Here is a 21,739-nt window from a genome sequence, read left to right on the forward strand (position 1 = left end):
AAATTGCAAACGTTGAGCAGGAATCAAGACTTGAGGAGGTGCTGGCGACATCTGGGTGCTGGCTCTATGGCCTGAGTTGGAGCTGTGACCCAGGACATCTAACAGCGTTGTTTTGAGGACTCTTTTCTTCCTTGAGAAATTCTGGATCTAATTACATCAGGAAGTAACGGCCCCAAACCTAGCCATGGTGAGAGTGGAAGCCACTCCTTAGAAAGAAGCTCCAGTTTTCCTTAGGGGTGAAGGTGGCTTGGAGGTCAAGCTCCATTTCCAGCTGGTAGGGGCCTTTCTCTGTGACGGTGCCTTGCAAGTCACAACTGCTGTTTCTGAGATCTGCCTGCGGTTCTCTTCGCTGTCCCTACCCAGCCTTAACTCTCTAACTCCATGACTGCTGAACTTCTGGCCCCTAGGAAAGCGAGTACCTAGGGAGTCGAGGGCTTTGTCATCTGGCTCCGTTGGATAAATGCTGTGACCCTGCTGGCTTCCCCAGGATTCCCTCTAGCACTGCAGCTATCTAGGTTCAAGGTCAACTCTGAGTCTCGTGCCTGACACCAAGCTTCTGTGTAATAGACTCTGGGCCCTTGCATCTAAATTGTGGCTCCTCACCCACTACTTGTCTCCGCTGTTCCCGTTCCGTCCTTTGTTTACAAGGCCTCTGTCTGTTCCAAGTGGACCAGTTCCCTGCTCTCTTTTAACTACCTTCCTCCACCTGCTCCAGAGCACCATCAGTGCCGATGTGGATTACGACATAGCTTTCACCCTTAAAATAATCCAGCAAGTGAACAACCATGAAAAGTTTGCTCTGGCTTTCTGACAAGGTCTCCCGCACTCAGAGTGCACGTCGTAGCGTGGTACCCAAGCTGGCCCAGTGCAGTCATCACTTACACTTGTAGCTTTCCTTCTGCGTTCTGCTCGGTAAGAGAGACTGATTGGTTCCTGAGAACAACCCATGCTTTCTTGTTTCTTTCATCTACAAAGACACGCTCACATGTCTCTACCCATCGAAACATGCATTTCATCAAGCCCCATCTCAAGTGTGCCTCCCCGCTCTCCCTCACCCCAGACAGGTGCAGCTGTACCAGCTCTTTCTCTTTGCACACCGCCCAGGGGAATGTTCTCAGGCTGTTTGCTGTGCGATCTTTCCCTCTTCTGGTGCTTAACATTTCTAATTTACATTGTACGCACAGGTGAAGTTTCCTGATGATAGAAACCACTAGATACAGACCCCCGGTGTGTGAGGTGGGAATGAAGCTGGGTCAGCCAGGACGTTGAAGGAGTTACGTATTTCTCTCAAGTGTTTGCCGAGTGCCTGTATGATTTAAGGTGTGATACTATGCTGGAGACACGGATACAAAGAGTCATCGTGACAGGCGCATCCCAGGGCTCCAGGAACGGAGAAGCCTGTGGTAGAAAAAGAGTCACTGTAATTACACTGAGAAAAGTGCAGTAAAGATGTGCTTAAAGGAGAGGGGGGTGGTGAGACGTCTTACCTCTGCTGGGGCTGGTGTCTGGTGAGAGGCTGGTGGGAAGTAGGGAGCTGGGGGATTACGAGAGGTCACCTGTGGATGGAGATGTCTGATTCGAGGTTTTCAACTGAAAGGGAGCGTGCAAAGACAGTGTGTAAGGGAGAGGGAGGCTAGGAGAGTATGAAAACTGTGCTTGCTCTCAGCTGCTGGCACAAAAAGGCCACCCACTTGACAAATGACGGCTCTCTTTCCCCCTGCTCCAGCCCAAATATCCCAAAAGGCAAGAATCCTTTCATTCTTCTGAGAGAAAAAAGAAAGGTGCACCCCCCACCCCTGACTGCCGCTCACTCGTTGGAGGTCATTCATTCTCCTTCCCTTTCTTCTCCCCTGTTTTGCAGAGGAAGCCTGCACTTGCGGTGAGCTTCATAGCCCTGTGCATCTTGCTGCTAGCCATGCGCCTTGCCAATGACGTGACTTTCCCTTTGCTCCTGAACTGCTTTGGACAACCTAAAACCAAATGGATCCCTTTGTCCTACACACTCAGGCAGCCTCTTCAAACTCACTATGGATACATAAACGTGAGGACCCAAGAGGTAAGACCTGAGAGGGTTACCTAGGAGGGTATCCATGGCAACTGTTTTCCAGTAGGTGCAAGATGGCTTCCGAGTCGTTACATGGACCTGTTCTGTCCCACTGAGCTTTTTTTTTTTTTTTTTGGGGGTCCCTGACAACATTTTCTGTTTTCTTGTTCTTAGATACTTCTAACACATGTCTGAAATCTTTCACTTCCCTCCCACATCAAACCTCCAAATCGCTGGCTTCCTGTGGAGTTGGGGAAGCAATTACCTGTTTTCCTGGTGGTTAGAAGCTTAGCATGCACATCTTTCCGTTTAGATGCTCTGATCAGTGGCCACCGGCTGGAGAACTGACTGGCTTTATTTCCTGTAGGTCACCTAGTTGGGGACAGCTCTTTATAGAACCCGAGAAAAGCATTTGTCTCTTTATAACTCTGTAATCCTTAGACCTGCAGCTACAAAAAAAAAAGCCAAGCTGGATTTTAACATTGGCAGCGGCTGCAGAGGTAATGGGATTTAACATCTTTCCACATTTAAAAGGGTTAAAACCATTTAAACCTTGCAAACCGCCGAACTTTTAAATCTTTATAGCCAATTGGTGTCCCAAGAGGGAGAAGGTAGCTGAATACTGACAGCCAGGAAGTGTACCTTGGGCTAGAAGTGCGTGTGTGTGTGTGTGTGTGTGTGTGTGTGTATATATATATGTGTGTATATATATATATATATATATATACATGTGTATATGAGTGTATGCATATGCGTGTGTGTGTATATATACATATATATATACATGTGTATATGAGTGTATGCATACGTGTGTTTGTATGCATGTGTGTATATATATGGGCATGTGCATACGCATGTGTGTGTATATATATACATGTGTATAAGTGTGTATGCATCTGTGTGTTTGTGTGTGTGTGTGCATTTTGTGTGCACATTTGTGTGTTTGTGTGTGTGCACGCATGTGTATGTGCATGGAAGTCAGGGGACAACTTTAGGATCAGATCAATTTTAGGATCAGATCCTCAGGCACTGTTCACCTTCTGTTTTGTTTTGAGTTTGAGATGAGGTCACTCATTGGTATAGAACTCACCAATTGGTATAAGACAGGGATTCCCAGAATCCTCCTCTTTCTGCCTCCCCAGTACTGGGATCACAAGCATGTACCAACAAACCAGGCTCTGTGTGTGTGTGTGTGTGTGTGTGTGTGTGTGTGTGTGTGTGTGTTTCTTTGAGAATGTTATACATGACTGTTATAATTGACTCAGCCAAATCCCCCAGCCTTATCTTCAGAGTTTTACCAGCAAACATTTGTCTCATAAAGTACAGTAGGGGGAAAAAAGCCCCCAAAATTAGTGAGGCACGTGCCTTGGGGGAGTGAGACTGTTTGCACAGTCATTTCCATGTGTTGGGATGAGCATGAGACACACCAGTGTTGGTGTGAAATCCAAGCCTGTTTGAAGTTGTTGGTGACAAAGCTACAGTCCACCACTATGTCATGACACTAAGGAGAATTTGGTGACAGGATCCTGGTGGAGAACTATTCTGGAGAACTAACCCTGGAGAGGGATGCCACACAGCTCTTCTGTGGCCAGTAGCATGCATGAGAAGTTGGTTTCTGTGCACTTCGTTCTTTTTTTCTGTATCTCCTGGATTTATAGACTGTTTATTAAACCTTTATAGTTGAGGGGAGGCACCATTAATAATATATAAATTCCTCAGAGTCTTTCTTGATGCGTGTCCCCTAATTGGTTTTAAATTAACTTTTGAAAGTCTGTTGCTTGGATTTGTCGAGTACCCTGATGAATTGATTACCTGTATAAAAATGTGTCTTTTAGAGAAGAGCTTGCCTCACTCCTGTCTCTCCTCACTTTTATGTCTAGCTGTCACTTAATATTCTATTACTCTGCAGTATGGGTTAATCATTTCACAAGTGCCTGTCACAGGCTGAAGATGGAACACGTGGATAGAGTATTTTGTGAATTGCACTCGTGAGAAACATTCCACTAGATGGCAAAGCCCCTTGATTTCTCTAAATATTTATGAATCAAATTTTGTAGTAGTCCCAGGCGCTTCCTCCTGTTGCTGTAGTTTCCTTCCTACCTCTGCTCCCATGATGCAGTGTGCCCTGTCAAACCATGAGCTAAAATAAATCCTTTGTCTCTTGAATTTCATATTTCCAGGTATCTGGTGACAGCTTTGGGAAAAGTAACTGAGACAGTCCTCGGATTATGTAAAATTACAATGAACTAAGTTATGCTTTACTTTGGGCAGCCTGTTCACTGATGTGGGCATCGGTCATATCCCTTTATGAGGGGGTAGCAAAGGGAGTTGCTTCCCTCCCTTTCTACACCTTCACGGGTCATGACTTGAGGGTCTCAGGACGTTCATTCACCTACCTCAGTTCTCTGACGTCGCTCCTTGAAGATCTTGTCATCCTGTCTCTCAGTGCACTCACCCGACAGAAGGACTGCACAGAGGTCATCATTTAGAAAGAACCAGTGTACAACGGTCTTGAGGTGAGCATGGGTCTCACAAGGGCATAGGTACTGTCCTGAGATCAGATACGTACAGAGGAGGATGGAAGCCACCACATTCTGATGCTCTCCTGATCTTTTCAAGCCAGGGTAAGCAAAAGCCCCTGCTGTTGAGGGAGAGGGGAATCCTGAGAAGGAAATGAACAGTGGTAACTGGAAGATGACTGAGTTCTGAGCTTCTCTGTTGCTCACTGAGCCTGCAGTCCTTGCCAACGCTGTGACAGAGTTGACTGCTGCCACTCTGAGTTAGCGGCAGGCTGCAGTAGGGACTGGAATGATGTTTGTTTTGCAGCACGTGCTGTGTCCACCTCGCAGATGGCTTCCTCTACCATCTCATCACCGTCCACAACGCTACCTCACTGATAGAAGGGTTCATCTTAACCGTCCAAACTGTAGTCTACCATTGAGACAGGACAGGAGCTCAGCTAGAACTAAAGCAGAAGCCACTGCTCACTGGCTTGCCTTCCGGCTTGCTTACTCTGCCTCCTTCACAGCCAGGCTCTGCCCTGCCTAGGATGCCTGCTGTCCACACTCTTCCTGTCAGTCACCAATCCGCAATCTAGGCCAATCTGACCTGGGCCATTCTTGAATTGAGGTTCCCTCTTTCCAGGTAGTTGTGTCAGATTAACAATAAAAACTAACCAGCATAATTCACTCCGTATCCGCTTGATGCATGTACTTAACCATGGTCAAAACATAACCTTTGCTTTTTGGTTTGTCCTCAGGGTATCATAGTAACATCATAATACTAAATACAGCAGAATGTGAGACATCCTGTAGTATTTTAAAAATTCTGTCGTGCATATGTTTTATCAAGACTAAATGTAAACAACTGTTCCGGATATTTGGTCAGAGTGGCCATGTTATCAATTGACATTGAACATGATTTTTAAAAGCATGTCACCCATGGGTGCTTTAAAAACTCAAACACATGTTTAATGGGCGGAGCAAGCAACCCTTTGACAGGGAGTGAACATACGGAAGTAGAAAGGAGGGACGTTGAGTTGAAGGGTGTTTGGCACAGTGTGAAGAAAAGAAGCTTTTCCTTCCTGGATGTCTGTGGAGGAGGAAGGTCATGGGTTCTCTCTCTCTCTCTCTCTCTCTCTCTCTCTCTCTCTCTCTCTCTCTCTCTCTCTCTCTGAGCTAGAGACTTTCACCACAGGGTCTGGCTCCTGAGTCTTCATTCGGTGACTTGAACATTTGGAATTTTGTTATAACACTGACTAGAGAGGGCAGGGATAAAGGATCTTGACACATCGGGATTTGGCTCAGTGTATCATTGTTCTTTCTGTTGAGATCATGGCAAATGAGGGGGAAAGAGAAATTCACTTTGGCTGGATTCCAATCTAGGTTCCTCTCCTGGGCTAAGTCACTGTGTTGGGTTTTTTATGTGGTGAGACACGGTAGGAAGATGTTGCCTGGGGGAAGCCATCTTTTGCACTGGCTGCTTTAGAAGCAAATGCTGGTGAACAATGGGAGGCTATAGCGAGGCAGTTCTGGTTTCCAGTTTCATGTCAGACATCTTCCCCAGAGCTAATAAGAGAACCAGGGAAGACTGCCCTCTCCCATGATGCTCAGGGAGAAGTCCAGGCATCAGAACACGGCAGTCAAGGACAGGATTGTGCTTGCAGTCTCCTAACGATTTAACTAGGCAGAAGCTCATCTCTTTAAACACAGACACTCTTAGCCTGGAGTAGACAAAATAGGAATACTTTGTATCAGTTCCTGTGACAGACAGGCCCTGCTAGTCTAGTTAGAGATGCGTGTAACATATTGATGTTGCAATAGAATTTCCTAAATTGTGGTTATTGTAACAATTAAGGAACATAGCTGACTTTCTTGGCAATAAAAGAACATGCTCACCACATTCAAATAAATGTGCGCCTGTAACTAAGGCAGGCAGGAATGGGTGTTTTATGTTTGGGTATACAGGCTTTAGATTTTACATAAGTATGTGGAGAGCAATTTCATGAGAATGTATTCTCCCCCAAATTTTAAACTGATCAACTTAATTGTTAGTTAAAATTTGTGGACTCCCATTTGTATAATGGTAAATAACAAGAAATTTCAACTCTTTAAGTTGCCATCCAGAAACAAATTAATGCATAATAAAAGATTACTTATTTGACACGTACACATTAGATTTGCCATTTTAAACATTGCCATTTCCCCAGTGGCTTGAGGGCATGCATTTGTTGAGTGCAGGAGGGATAATTTTATTTCTCACGGGTTGTGAGATGGCAACTCTCAGTCAAAAAACCCACTTTGAGACTGTGTATGACTAAATGCAGTGGAGAGGGTTGACATCTCTGAGGGTTGAGATAACTCCAGGGCCATTTTGTGACCTCTGAGACAGGTACCCTGATACTTAGTTTTAAATGTCAACGTGACAGAATCTAGAATCACCCATGAAGACAGTCTCCATAAAGAACTGTGAAGATTATGCTAATGGCAGGTCACGCCTCTGTTCCCATTGGATTAACTCAGATGGGAAAAACCCACCTGAAGGTGGACAGCACCAATCATTGGCTGGGCCCTGGATTTGATGTATAAATTCACTCTCTCTCTGCTCTGGACTGAGGATGCACTGTGGCTTTCGAGCTGCATGTCTGCCTTGACAGTGGGGTGCCTGAGCACTGCCAGCATTCCACTGAGAGAAGGCAAAACATAGTCCATGATAGGGGTCCTGGCCTGTGTTTTCCCAGATGAGAAACAGCAGGCTCTGGGATGGATGCTGGCCTCCTGTGTACTCAGATGCTACTGGGGACTGAGGGCAGTTGGGAATGGGTCCACAGGTCCGCACTTTCCCTAAGTGCCAGGCAGGAAGTGGACAGGGGTCATGTCCAGTATGGTTCCGAGGGAGTGTGGAGAGTATGGCTGGAAGAGGAAGGGCCTTCTCCTGGAGAACCCCCACCCCAATCCCTTGATAATCCTTACTTGTCCAAAGTGCTTTATTGTTATAGCAGACGTGAATGCACACATCTTACTCAGCGTGAACCAGGGATTAAACACCGTTTGCAGGAAGTGATGTCCAGAAAGGGAAGTTTGTTGGCTGAACCCCCGGGGCCTGTTTAGATACTTCATCAGCATGGAGAACTCCAGGTTTTTATGCTAAGTGACCCATTATCATGGTCCTCTCAGTGGGGTGTCATGGTTATGTTTCCATGTCACATAGTTTGGTGGGGAGATGACCTCACGCCTACCGTTCTCAAATTCCGAGCTTTCCTGGGATGTAGGCTGGCTCGATCAACCTTACCAGCTCTCCTGTCTGGTGGCATGGTCCACTTGCCCCACGTGTGACTAGCCATTCTTCCTGTCTGCTGCGCTGCTCTCCCAGCCATAACAAAGCCCTTTCTCCACAAGGTGCTTTTCATCAGGGTGCTTTATAGCAGACACAGAAGTGGATCTAGGGCAGGTGCTCAGGAGAAGGAAGGGGCGGGAGGCGAGCATGGAGAATACAGGGAGTGGGGAAGAGTGGAGACTCCACACAATCTGCCCTCAGCCCCTGCTGTGACTGTAAGCCAGGCCACACTCCAAAACTCCAGTGAGCTCCTGATGGTGTATTGGCAATCAAATCGTCTTATATTCTATAGGTCTGGTTCGCTTCCATTGATCTCCTTCCTTCCATTCGAATGCTGACATCATATTGGCTGCTGCTCTGGCTTAGAGTCCTTTCACCTTAACTTGCACACCACACAGGTGTCACTTTTGATCACGCTCCATTCTGTGGCTTTAGCATGGACACAGCACCCTATGCCAGGGGGTCCAGGAGGGATGCGTTATGCTATCATTTTCCAGAGATGGAAACTAAGTTCTCATTGGGTAACCCCAGGGCCGGCTTGGCTAGAATAAGCATAAGTACATATGTATATATAGATATAAGTATATCTGTATAGTTATAGAAATATAGACTCCTGTTATATAGTTACACAGACTGTGGAGGACAAAGAAGCACTCACTGACCTAGGATGTAGATGGGATCCTTGGAAAGGAAACGGTCACGTATGTACTTGCAAGCAATAGTACCCGTACACTGAGAATGCGAATATACTCACTAACTGCATACATGTATGCAGCATACTCATGACCTGTGTTTATGGAGTGATATCCACTTTTCTAAATAAAAACATGTGTTGGATGGGCTCATGCACATTTCACGATGGTTACTTCTTGTAAGTTAGCCTGTTGGGTGTAGATAGTGCCTTCTGTGCCTGTCTACCCCTTACTTTCCCTCTGGTATGGTCAGCTCTTGCCTGCTGACCAGAGAGCCATTAATTCAGATGACTGATTAGAAAGTAAAGCCATTGGTCTGAGGCTCAAGAAGAGTCATTCTGAGCCTTTCCAGATTTTCACTGTATTTTTCTTTGTAACACTATTATTGACCAGAGCTATGTTTTCTTGGGGTGGTTGAGAATTTGGAATATGAGTCTCTCGAAGTCCTATCATATCCCCGGAGAGAATGAGATCGAGACTCCGAGACAAGGGAAAATATGTTGTAGAGGAACCTTGAAGCCTGAGATATTCTAGGTCCAGAGCACAGCCAAGCTGGATGCCACCCTTTTTATGTGTAAAAACCAATAAACTTTGTTTTTTATTTTGGCTCCTTTCGTCATTTGCAGCCAAGAGGTGTAGCAAATAACTTGTTGTTTTCTAACTACCACGTTTGAATATGTTGCCCCCTGGAGGAGGACAACAGCCATCATTCAAAGTCTGAACTCTCAAACCTGTCGGGAGGCCAGGCACCCGAAGCCATCCATCAGTCAGCTGGGTGGCCTCAGGGTGTGCACTGAGGCCTCTGCACCTAGGTGCATGTTGCTTAGCAAACACAGCCATCCTTAGAGGGAAGAAAATGAAGGCTTCAGAGCCCGACAGGATCTGGACAAGCCTGACCACTCACTGACTCTCCGGCCATACCTACCCGGCTGATAAATCATGCAGTCATAATATAATTAGCAGGTAAAATTGTCTCCATTGCTGAGGCAACAGAAACCCCTAGAGATTGATGTTCACTTTACATATCACATCTGTTATGGATGAAAGATCCATTAGTACCACGGTTTTTAATATAGTAATTGTTTCTCCGGGAAGATAGAAGGGAATTTTATTCATTACTGATCTTTAGGTAGAAAAATGCTCATTTGCCAACTGTCATGTTGCCGTGCATGAAAGGCACCTATTAGAGATTCAAACATTGTATTACTTCATTTGTAGCAAGCAAAGGAAAACAAAGCAGTCCGTGCAGTCACCGACACCTTGATTGGAAGATGGAAAATGTGACAGACCCAGGCTCCTGGTGGGATAAAACTTTTGTTTTCCTTGAGCTGATAGTCTGGCAAAATAGCTTGCACAGAAAGCATGGGTCAAGTGGCATTTAAAGGACCATGAACGCTAGTTAACCAACACGATTTGATGAGTGCTTCCTGCATTCGACCCAAATGTGTCGAAGATCTTAAAGGAGTTTGGAAGGCGAAATTCACCAAGGGGAAAAAGTCACATTCTGGAACAAAACCGTCAAGAGGTTGGTGACATCCAGGCTGTAATTTGTAAAGGCTGGCAGAGCCTCTGTCTTACATAGCGTCGTCGTTCCATAGCTGTTAAGGATTGTGAACATTTCCATAATTGCAATTAGACAATTGTGTAAGTGTCTGGAAGACAATTTGTCACTAAGTAGATGGCATTAAATTATGATTTCTCATTTTGCAGAATAATCTATGTGGAGAGAAACATCTGATTCTAAATATTTTGTTGCAAAAGTAACCATGTAGTTCCCAAGCCAAGAGCTTTCTGACAAAGCTTGGGAAATGTCACATGAGATCAAATGAGCTCTTTCACTAGTGTATAGTTCCCCCTCCCTGCAATGACTATGATTTGAGTGGTGTCCACCAAAGTCTTTTCCCCCAGGGCATCACCCCTGGGAGGTGTTGTGGACCTTTGGGAGGTGGGTGTCATGAGAGTCCTTGGAGACCCGCCCTTGAAGGAGATTGCTAGCCCAGGTGTACTCTTCCATTCCTCACGCAGTGAGTAATTTCCTCTGCTGAGGTACACTGTTTGGGGCCTGAGACACGGCAACGCACCATGACAGAACCCACACATACCAGTCTTAGTCAGAAACCTCCAAAACTGTGAGCCAAAATAAATGCTGTTTTTCCGATCAGTTAGTTACCTCGGGTGCTGTATTGTTGTGATACGAAGCTAGTGCACCAATTATGTAATACATATTGGCCTCAAAGGAAAATGAAATTAGGGAGTTCTGATCTGGTTGTACATGGTTTAAGTTAATCTGGCACCCTCCTGCTATAAGCCAGGACATGCTGAATTAAACGACAACACTTTAGCTAATGCCCAGAGGCCCTTGCCTGAAGGGAGGGGGCTCACGGGTACCAGCAGCTTAGAGTGGGAAGAGAGGAAGCATGAACACGGGTGTGGGGTGGGGGTGGGAGGACTTCCTGGAGCTTTATAGAGTGACATGAGGAGATCGGAAAGCATCAACTAGACAGGACAGAAAGCAAAGCCTTAAGATCCACCCCAGTCCACACACTAACTTAACGCTGGGGATTTAGAATTTGGAAACAGGACAAGAACAGATAGATAAGCGTATTTCTACATTTGCTCTTTGGATAAGAAAGAATTGTCTGTGACGATTCAACCCACTAGAATCGTCTCCCAAGTTGGAACTTGACTATGTCCAATTTTTCTATGATCCCAGAGATAAGGTGAGGCTAAGGACATCGGAAAGTCCAGTGACCTGGACACATGGGACCCTCTGACGCCATCAAGACTCCAGCATGCGTGAGAAGTAGTGCTGACTGTGCCTTGTGTGCTGGAGCAGCTGCTGTTGTCCAATCCCAGTGTTTCCCCGGGCCCTGCTGTGGGTTTCCATAATTCACTAGGCTGTTTCTCTGGTGCCTTCTTCAGAGCTGAACAATTCTGAATTCTAGAATGCACCTGGTGACAGAATAAAGTAATCCATCCCTGGGCCCAGACTCTAAACTGATAAGGAATGAGTCCAAGCTTGGAAAGCAAGAGCCTAGGAAAAAGAAAGCGTGTGTGTGTGTGTGTGTGTGTGTGTGTGTGTGTGTGTGTGTGTGTGTGTGTATGTACAACCCATTGTTACTCAGGGTCCCAAGAGGCTTTCCCTGTGAAGAGGAGACCAAGCAAAGTTCTGTTGTGGTCTCGTTTATTGAGAGAAATGTACAGCATTTAAAGCTCTGAGGCAGGAATTGAAGCAGGAACTGAAGCGTAGGGTGGGGGAGTAATGGGAAGTGCCCAAGGATATAAGGTGAATCACTATACTGCAAGATATCCTCCTATAACAAAGAGGCAACAGTCTTCCGGGGACAAGTTCTTTGAAAAGGTCGAACCCTTCACAGGAATCTGCTCAGGGACATCCGGTGTGTTGCTCAGGCTGAAACATCCTGTGATTGCTCCCAGGGTCTTCCTGGAAGAGGCTCTTAGTTCAACAATCTCAAGTCTGTATGGCAGTCAATTCAAGGTTAAACCTCTGTGGCCATGCAGCCCAGAGTCAAGTAGCCACCTTGAGCAATGCATTCACAAAGCGGCTAGGCCCAAATCCAATACGGCTCACTGCATATGCATATGTGTGTATGCATGTGTGTGTGCATGTGTGTGTGCATGTGTGTTCAGGTGTTATGTGTATGCAGGGGTGTATGTGTTTGCATGTGTGTCTGAGTGTATGCATATGTGTGTATGCATGTGTGTGTGCATGTGTGTGCATGTGTGTGTGCATGTGTGTGCATGTGTTATGTGTATGCAGGGGTATATGTGTTTGCATGTGTGTATGCATGTGTGTATGTGGGGTGTACACACATGTGTGTGTGTGTGTGTGTACCTAGAAATTACATGAATGGATTTATAAACAAACACCATTGTCACTGTCAACGACAGATTTTGTGTCCAGAAGTCAAGAGTCAAGATAGACTCTTACTGAATTAACTAATTTTCCAAGGCTCAAGGTCACCTTGGTGACACTGAGGATGAAGGAAGTGGTTTATGCTGGTCACCTTCTTCCAGGAACCCTCAGTTCATGGAGTTACCAAGTTCATAGTCATGGCTGAATATCCTATGCGCTAAATCCTGGGTTTGTAAAGAACAAAACATGCCCCCCCCACAAAACTGATGACCATTTATATATAATGTTATCACATGATAGGTAATAAAGTAACATAATATGTACAGGGTTATTTCAACTCTTCAAATACGGTTCTAGATTTTGGGACAGTATCTCAGAATACTAAGTATGGCATTTTAAGTCTCTGTTCTAAATTTGGGGTGATATTTTCATAAACATTTAAAAAATTTCCATGAAAAACATTTCAAGCAATATCTATGCATGAAAACACTCTTGGAGGTATTTCTAACCTCAGAACTGTGGAGTCTGTCTAGACAAATATATTATTCATAATACCTTAAAGTGAGTATTTTCAAACTCTAATGATTTCCTTCCAAAAGATATGGAAGGCAGAAAAGTATAACTTTACAGTCTACACCTGAGAAATACCACATCAACTGTGTGACTGAAGTTAGCGCCATAGTGACAGATGATGTCGGTAGGAAGTTACCCTGGACAGATTTTGTAATGAAAGCCTTTACCTCAGGCCTTTTTCTCAAAGGTGTCCCTGACTGATCATGAGACAAACACCAGATAAATCCAAATGAGGAGCGTTCTACAAAACACATAACCGCTACATTCCCAGTGGCTTAGAGTTACCATGAACAAGGATAGTCTGTCAACCTGCTGGGGACAGGAAGGTCCTAGAGAAGTACAGGTACCACAGAACACATCCTGACATGGATCCCGGAACCAGATCAGTAGGTCAGAGCTAAGCACACTGGAACCTGGCTCTTCACCCTGAACCAAGACTTTAATGCTTATTCAGTGCAGGATCATCATTGTGACAAATGTTTTACATAGACACCTCCTGTGAAGCTTGGTGTGGGGCTTTTGTTAACTCTGCACTGTCTTTTCAAGCATTAATCAAAGATTGCTTGAAACTGGCTTAGATGGTGTGTGCGTGCATATGAGTGTGCATGTGCATATGAGAGCATGTGTGTACAAGAGTATGTGTGTTTTCCTTACAACCTTCACCTGCTGCTGGGTCCACACCTTGGCTGTCACAGTGAGGCAGTAGAGATGGATGAAGTCCCCTGTGGTAGCCTGACTTAGAACCTGTGGGCACACACTGAGGAATGACTCAGTAGTTCTATATAGTGCTCGAGGAACCTCTGTAGTGATTTCTTTTTTTTTTTCCTTTTCTTTTTTTCAGAGCTGGGGACCGAACCCAGGGCCTTGCACTTGCTAGGCAAGCGGTCTACCACTGAGCTAAATCCCCAACCCCTCTGTTGTGATTTCTATAGTGGTTGTACCAGTTTGTGTTCTGGCCAGCTGTCCCTGTGGATTCCTCTTCTTTTTCTCACATCTTCACCAACACTGCTTGCCATTTGGGGGGGGGGTGCTCACTGGGTAAGATGGGATCTTAGTGTAGTTTTAATTTCCATGATAGCCAAGGACATTACTTTCCATATATTTATTGGCCATTTGTATTCTATTTTTATCTTTTTGTTGTAACTTAATGCATGTGTGCAATGTTTTTAGATTATATCCATACCCCACTGGCCCCTCCAAAATCTTACCAGACTCCTTCATTTGCCCATTTATTAGCATTTAGCTTTTGGAGTTCTTTATTGAGTCTACAGGTGAAGTCACTATTCAGCATATGATTGACAAAGACTCTTCCTCATCCTGTGCCCTGCGTCCTTACCTCACTGGCTTTCCTTACCTCACTGTGTCCTTACCTCACTGTCCTTACCTTTCCCATGGCTGTGCAGAAGAGTCTTCGTTTCCTACAGTGACTTTCGTCAGCTCTTACTCTTACTTTTTGAGCCATGGGGTTCCCTTGAGGCAAGCCCTGGCCTTTGATGTGTCTTTTCTCGGGCCCTGTTAACTCTCAGGCTTTACCTTTAGGTCTTGGGTTCTTCTGTTTGGGTTGGTTGTCATACGGTGTGAGCGATAGGGACCTGCATCTGTTCTTGAACATATGGACCCCCGTTTTCCCAACACCTTCTTCTTTTTTCTTCAGTGTACGTGTTTAGCACTTTACGGAAAAACAGGTGTTTATAGCCCTCGGGCTGTACCTCTAGGTCCTCTGTCGGATTCTATCATTGTGTGGGCCAGCACCGTGCAGGTTTTGACCTCCTGCCTTTCTGTTCGGGATTGCTTGGAGTCTTTGGGGTCTTTATGACTTTTAGGACTGCTTTTGTAGTTCCATGAGGAATGTCATGGCAGTTTGGATGACCATATCAAATCTGAACATTGCTTTTGGCACCGTAGTCATTTTCAGAGTATCAGTTCAAATCTGTATGTGTGGGAGGACTTGCCACTTTGCAGGGTCTTCTTCCTCTTTTCGCTCCAGTGTTCTGAAGTTTTCACTGTAGACATTGGTTTACTGCCTTGGTGAGACTTTTTTTTCATAGGGTTTGGTTTTGGTTTTGGTGTTTTGCTTTGGTGGATAAGCGTTTTTTACGCCCGACTTGTGTCTTGGGAGACAGTTTTTGGGATATGGAAGAGCTACTGTTTGTCACACATTGGTCCTTCATTCTCAGGTTTTCTGAAAACGTTTATTACAATGAGGATATTTCTACTAGCCTCTGTAGAGTTCATGTCATCGGCAAAGAAACTTTCCCTCGTTTCCTCTTTGCTCCGGTTTTGTTGCTTTGTCCCCTTTTTCTAAGCTCTGTGTTGAAGGGCAGTGGAGTGACTGGAAGCTCTTGTCTCCTGTCTGGTTCTACAGGAAAAGCTGTCACCTTTCCCATTTAGTTTGACGTTGGCTAAATGTTGGCTGGCCAGAGATGACTTTATCACGCTGACATTTGTTTCCATGTTTCTTCTATTCTGGACCTTATCATGAACTCATGCTGAACTCCCTCAAGGGCTTTTTGATTTCGTGATTTCTGTTTCTGAACCTATGTCTGTACTACCATGCATTCATTGGTTTGCCTACAGTAGACGTGCCTCTTGTAATGAAACCGTTTTAGTCATGGTTGTGATGTTTTTAAACTGTTGCTAAGTTTTGTTGGCAAGTATTTCATTTAGACATTTTGTATCAAAGTTGAACAGGAAAATTGATCCATAATTTTTGTGCATGCCTGTGCGTGTGTGTGTGTGTCGTGTGTGTGTGTGTGTGTGTGTGTGTGTGTACACACACTCATTTCTCTCCTCCCTCTCTCTCCTCCCTCCCTCTTTGTGTGTCCTGGTTTTGGTGTCAGAGGAATACTATACTTAGAGAATAAGTTTGGCAGTGTTGGTTTCTTTTATCGTAGAATATCGCTATGATACAATTTTCTGACAAAAGCAGCTTATGCAGAAAGAGCTTATTTGAGCCTACAGTTGAGTTGAAGGTCTAACACACCATGGTGGGGAACAGCTTCATGCTGTTGGCTACATGTGACCACAGTCAGAAGGAACGAGAGCTTGTATTAGTGCGTAGCTTGCTCTCACTGTTTCACAGAGTTCAGGAACCCTTGCCCAAGGAATGGGCCTGCCCACAATTACAGTGGATCTTCCTACACTAATTAATGTAATCAAGATAATCCCTCACAAGCGTGCTCAGAGGCCCGCATCCCGGGAGAGTCTACATCTCGTTAACAATTAAAACTAATAGTTGCAGGCAGCGGTCTTCCTTTTGGATTTGGGGGAATCTTTCAGAGCCCTGGTGTATTTCTTTAAAGATTTGGTAGACTCTTCGGGGAATCTATCCAGCTCTGGGGTTTTCTTTGTTGGAAGAATTTCTCCACTTCAGTATTACCTCTTACAGAGCCGTGCTTAAGCTAATATCCTTCTGGTTTAATTTCCACTAGTCATAGATATCTAGGAACTTATCTCTTCCACATTTCTCACCATTTTGGAATATAGGTTGTCAGTGTTTCTCTCATGATCGTCCGGATTCTGTTTCTGTTGTGATGCCCCCTCTCCATCATTAATTTTAATAACTTGGGTCATCTCCTCCTTTTGTTAGTTTAGTTATGAGTTTGTGAATTTATCTTTTCGAAGAACAAGATCTTGGTTTCATTGATTCCTTGTATTGTTGTTATTTTAGTCTCCATTTCATTCATTTCTTCTACCTTCTTTATTATTCATTTCTATCTAATAATTTGGCTTGTTCTTATTTTTAGAAGATCTCAAAGTTTGTGGTTGTTTATTTGAAGTTACATTTATTTATTTATTTATTTATTTATTTATTTATTTATTTATTTTTGCAGAAACACTCAGATCTGTGACCTTGCCTCTTTCTTTTCTGTATCCCGAAGGTTCTGATAAAGTTGTGGTTTCATTTTCACGTGTTTCTAGAGCTTTAAGGATCTTCAGTGATCCACTAACCGTTGAAGTGGGTCTTCTCTAAGCATTTCTTTGTATCCTGTCTCTCCATGCTCACCTCTACATTTAGTCTACCAAGAGCTGAGAAACTACAAAAAATTATTTTGATTCTTTTCCATATTTGTTAAGATTTCCTTTATGCTCTAAAACTTGTTCTATTCTACAGAAACTCCCATGGGCACCCAATGGGGAAAAAGTATGTAGCTGTTGAATCAAAATTCTATAGAGACCCGTTAGGTCTACTTGATCTGTCATATACTTTAATGTTGAGGTCTCCATGTCAGACTTTCCTGTATAGTTTATTGATGAGAGTTAGACATTGAAGACCCACTAGTGTTACATAGAAACTTATTTGCCTCTTATATTTAATAGTATCATTTTATTACATTGGCTGCCTCAACCTTTTATGCATGCATTTTTAAATTACTGTGCCTTGTTATAGATTTGGAACTTTGGATTGTTTAAGTATTCAGTTTTCAAAAGTGGTCTTTTTTCTTCTTAGTTTTTAACATGTGTTACATTGACAAGAGCTTCCTAAGCATTAGTAAACAATAGACAGTTTTACAGAGAGTCCTTCTGATGTTTGGTCATTCCAGGTAAGGCTGACTGACTTCATTTTATTTACTATTTTAAGAAACAAACTAAATATTTTAAAAATTATTCTTCTGAAGTCATAGCTGTATGCATTAAATTTATCAAATGCATTTTATTTCCCTCTCAGAATTTATCAAGGCATTACTTCCTTATATTTCAAATTATTTTAGTTTTCATATGTTGTGTTATTCATGATGCTCCAAAAAATATAACGAACAAGATGTGTAGTTAAATTATGCATGTATGTCATGTACATGTAAGTAGATATGCACATACATATAATTTGAGGTCATGTGCTTACATTGAGATCATGTAAAGGTGATAGTTAGATTCCGATGAGGTAGACCAGCAAGACACAGGCCTGCTAAACTTTCTGTTTCGAATTCAAATTCCACTGGACTTTCTTCTTGCTAAGAGAGCTCAGTCTTTGTTCTCTCCAGCTTCCAATTGACTGGATCCGGATGGCCAACAGTGTAGAGTGTGGTCTAATTTACTCAAAGCCTATCTACTTAAATACTGATTTTATCCAAAACCTACATGAACAGAAGCTCAAGAACATCCAGAATAGCATTTGGCCAAAACCCTCACAGTGTGATTTCCTCTAACACTAACACATGAGATGAACTGTCACAGCCCACGATTCTTATATTGAGTCACTGAGTTTGAAATCCCATCATACATCCTCCTGGGTTTATGTAAAGTCATGATTTGACTTGTAAATGAGAATATAGGCTACATTTGAGAATTCTCCAGTCACATGCTCAAAGTGGCAGGGGTGAGTTTTGAACCTGCGCATCAGTTAGAGTAAGGGGGAGGAAAAAGAGGTGGGGAGGAGGGAGCTCACTCACAAAGGGCTAGCACCTCAGTCTGAAGCTGGATCTTCTTTGCCTGTCACTCTTCTGTGTAGGTCAGTCTTATTTGAACTCCTGAGTCCCGTGGATCTTATATACAGGAGTGCACTCTGTGGTGCCATTAGGAGCTATGATGGCGACCATAGTGGGGTCGACTATGCACCTCTCCTTCTGTCCTTTCCCAGTCTGGCAGGCATCGCAGCTCCAACAGCATTCTTGCAATTCCCATGCATCTCCCTACATTTTTCAAAACCAATGGTGCTATTTTGGATTATTCAAGTTCTATTTAAAAAGCAGGGTGGTTGTTAACTGTGTTCTTCCCCAGGTTGTACCAAGGCATTGACCCTGAATTCCCTGAATTATTTATCACATGGGACAGCATTTTAGAGTGGAAAGTATCAGGTTTCCTAAATTAAAGAGCTGGTAGGATTCAGGCAATGTGGGCTCTTGATTTTAAATTAGGTTGAGATTGATATCCTTTGACAGGAATCAAAATGAAGCCAATTTTTAGGTGATGAGCTCTGAGCCAAATGGCCCCACTGCTTGCTATTGAAAGCCTAGTACCTCGAAGGGTCCCGCATGTGGGTCTTTGATATTCCTGGGAACCAAATGAACACCAGCTCTCTTGACTGCCTTCAGTACCCCACAGCTTGCACATTGTCTAGCACTGGGCTGGGGTTATTTGGCTGTCCAAACCAGGGTGAACCTTCCAGTTCTCCTTTTCATTAAATAAGGCACTTTGAGCCCACTGCTACTATCCCCACTTAGAGAGGTGGGAATGGAGTTGCCTGACAGTGAGTGCTGTGCTTGTATAAAGCACTGTGGTATTTACAAACAGACAGGCCAAAGAGTAATACCCACCATCGGATCTACCGTAGCGTATTCCCGACAGTGGGAGGCATTTTTTCGTTCATTCTTTACTATTATTATTATTTTTTTTTTTTTGCTTGTAGAATGGAAGATAACATCCTAAATTCTGTAGGCTACATAATTGCGCCCACGAGCCTTCTCTCGCAATGCCTCCTGCCCCCATAACCATTTTTCTCTGTAAGTGAAGTTAACTATGCAGAAAGCCAATTAGGAGAATTCGCTTAGGATTCTTCCCCTAACTGTCTCTTACAGTGCATTTGGCATCACCACCAGACAACGATGTTCAAAATACAGTGCTGTGGTCTGTATCGGCCCTTCCATTTCCTACCTTCATGTCTTGGTTGCAAATAGCAATCTTCTACCTGTGCCATCTTCACATCTGGGGACTGAGCTGAGCTCCCAAAGCCCAGTTCAGAGGTCACAGGGTTTCCGCTCTCCAGGTTTGTTTGATTTGTCTCCCCAGCAGTGGCGGAACTGTCCTGGGCACTTTTATAACAACTAATGATATTATAAAGATAGTCGTTTATTTTTGGTAGGTCTGTAAACGGCGCTACATTCAGTGAATAACCCTGCTGCCAGTATGACGCCCCTGTTTTCAGGGGAGAATGTTAAATAAGTGAAGCCCAAAGAAAGTTAGGGAGCTCACTGATGTCATGGAGCTGCCTTCTGACGCTCAGATCAGACCTCTCCAGCAGATGGGTCCTGTTGTGCTCAGATGATCGGGAGCTTCTGAGCGCCTCCCTGTGCCAGGTGCTCTGCTAAGTGCTTCAGACGGCATAAGAGTCATAGCCAGCACGTTCTTGCCAGGGGATCAATCTTATTCACAAATGAGTAGCACCAGGGTCAAAAAATTAAGTAACTTACGCAAGGTTGGGTAACAGCAGGAGGGTTCTGGGAAGTGTGACTTTTTTTTTTCTCTCATGTCTCAAATCTCGTATCTAGTTGAAAATGACATCTTGAAATATTCTCCTGTTGCTAGAGGCCATCTTTCAGCTACCAGTGATAGGGAAGATTGACCTGCAGCACTTCAGACCACGATGGCTTGCATCCTGTTGGCAGCATCTCATTGACATCCAAGACCCTAGTGCAAAACAGATGAGGCTGTTAGATTCCCAACCCTCCCATACATGACGGGAAAATGTAGCTTAGATTTCCTGCTCTCTCATTCATGGGAGTGGGGAGCTGACAGGGCAAACTTCCTGCCAATCAACGATTCTCAAATAGTTGGTAATCCTGTGAGAGACGCTAGCATTTTGAACGAGACCCTTGTGAATCTGACCATTGAATGTTATGACTAAGGTGTGCAGTGATCTCACCTGACCGTTGGCGGTACGGGAGAGATGAGCAGCATACAGCTTCCTGTCTTGAAGGATGACTCGTTCATGAATTCCGGGAAGAAGACTGAAAAAGGAGTGGATTTTTCCCCCTCTGGTGATAACATGTTTCTGCTATGGAATAGGGATAGGCAAGTCATCAGGCAAACAGATGCCCAGAGAGCCATTTCCAGATGCCAGATGTTTTCCCGTTTACAGCCATTCTGTGGACTTGTAGCCGTCCAGCACTTCCCTCATCAAAGCTCTACACAGTGAGTGCTGGAGTCTTCATCTTTGTTTCCCCCTGTGCAGCTAGCTACCTGTTTGAGTTCCTTTAAACCATGACCACCATTTCCTAAGTTCTCCTCAGTGTCCCACTCACGTACTAGGCTAGGTGACCATTCATCACCTTTTCTGGTCAATTGTTCTGTTTGCCCACTGCCTGCAGGTAACAATTCTAACCTGGTAATGTTAGAATTTTCATGTTTTCTTCATGTTATCTTTGCACCTTCAGTGGATTAGGGCAGACCTCTCTCTTATGAGGTCTAGACTTTTGCTTGGTATCAGGACTTACGGGTAAGAGGTATAAATGGAAAGCATCTATTCTGCAAAACAGGCTGGCTGGGGAAGAGTCGCCATTGCAGTGAGCCTTTCCTGATTATTTCCCCTCTTTTTTGGAGATGCCTGCTTAGAATATCACGCGGAGTTTTCTCCCTTAAGTGCTCCTTCCTGAAGTTTCCTGAAAAGATTGATTGGAACGCAAGGATTTCAGTGCGTGGCCTCCTGTTAATCAGCTTAGATTTGTTAAAGTCATTAGTGCTATAAATTTCCTTGTAGTCTCAATTTCTCTTGCTCAGGGTTAATTCAGTTTGGTGTGGGCAGAATGTCTTCCACCAAGTAAGTGTTTTTAATGGAGCTTTTCCTGGTTAATGACAACAGGGACACCCAAAGGGAACTGGCACTTGTTTCACAGCTCTGTGGGAGAGGAATGTGCTGGAGAGCTCTCCCTGGGAATCAGCCAGTAGTGGGAGGCCACAGCGAATCCATTTCTCTCTCCTGGAGTGCAAAGATTGGCTCCCCCCTCATCTACCTTTCTCTTCTTCTCTCATGTTCTAATTCAGCAAAGGGTCTTAGGAATATTG

General features: G+C 44.2%; 1 protein-coding gene across 1 annotated transcript in view; it reads left to right on the forward strand.

Moving 5' to 3' along the window:
* St6galnac3 (ST6 N-acetylgalactosaminide alpha-2,6-sialyltransferase 3) overlaps positions 1–21,739 on the forward strand; it is a 503,028-nt gene that overhangs the window by 203,975 nt on the left and 277,314 nt on the right. Inside the window, exon 2 of the mRNA XM_032897130.1 lies at positions 1,862–2,056. Coding sequence (XP_032753021.1) covers positions 1,862–2,056 — 195 coding nt within the window. The remainder of the gene's footprint in view (positions 1–1,861; positions 2,057–21,739) is intronic.

Source organism: Rattus rattus, chromosome 3 (genome assembly GCF_011064425.1).
Source record: "Rattus rattus isolate New Zealand chromosome 3, Rrattus_CSIRO_v1, whole genome shotgun sequence".
In the NCBI taxonomy this organism is placed as follows: domain Eukaryota; kingdom Metazoa; phylum Chordata; class Mammalia; order Rodentia; family Muridae; genus Rattus; species Rattus rattus.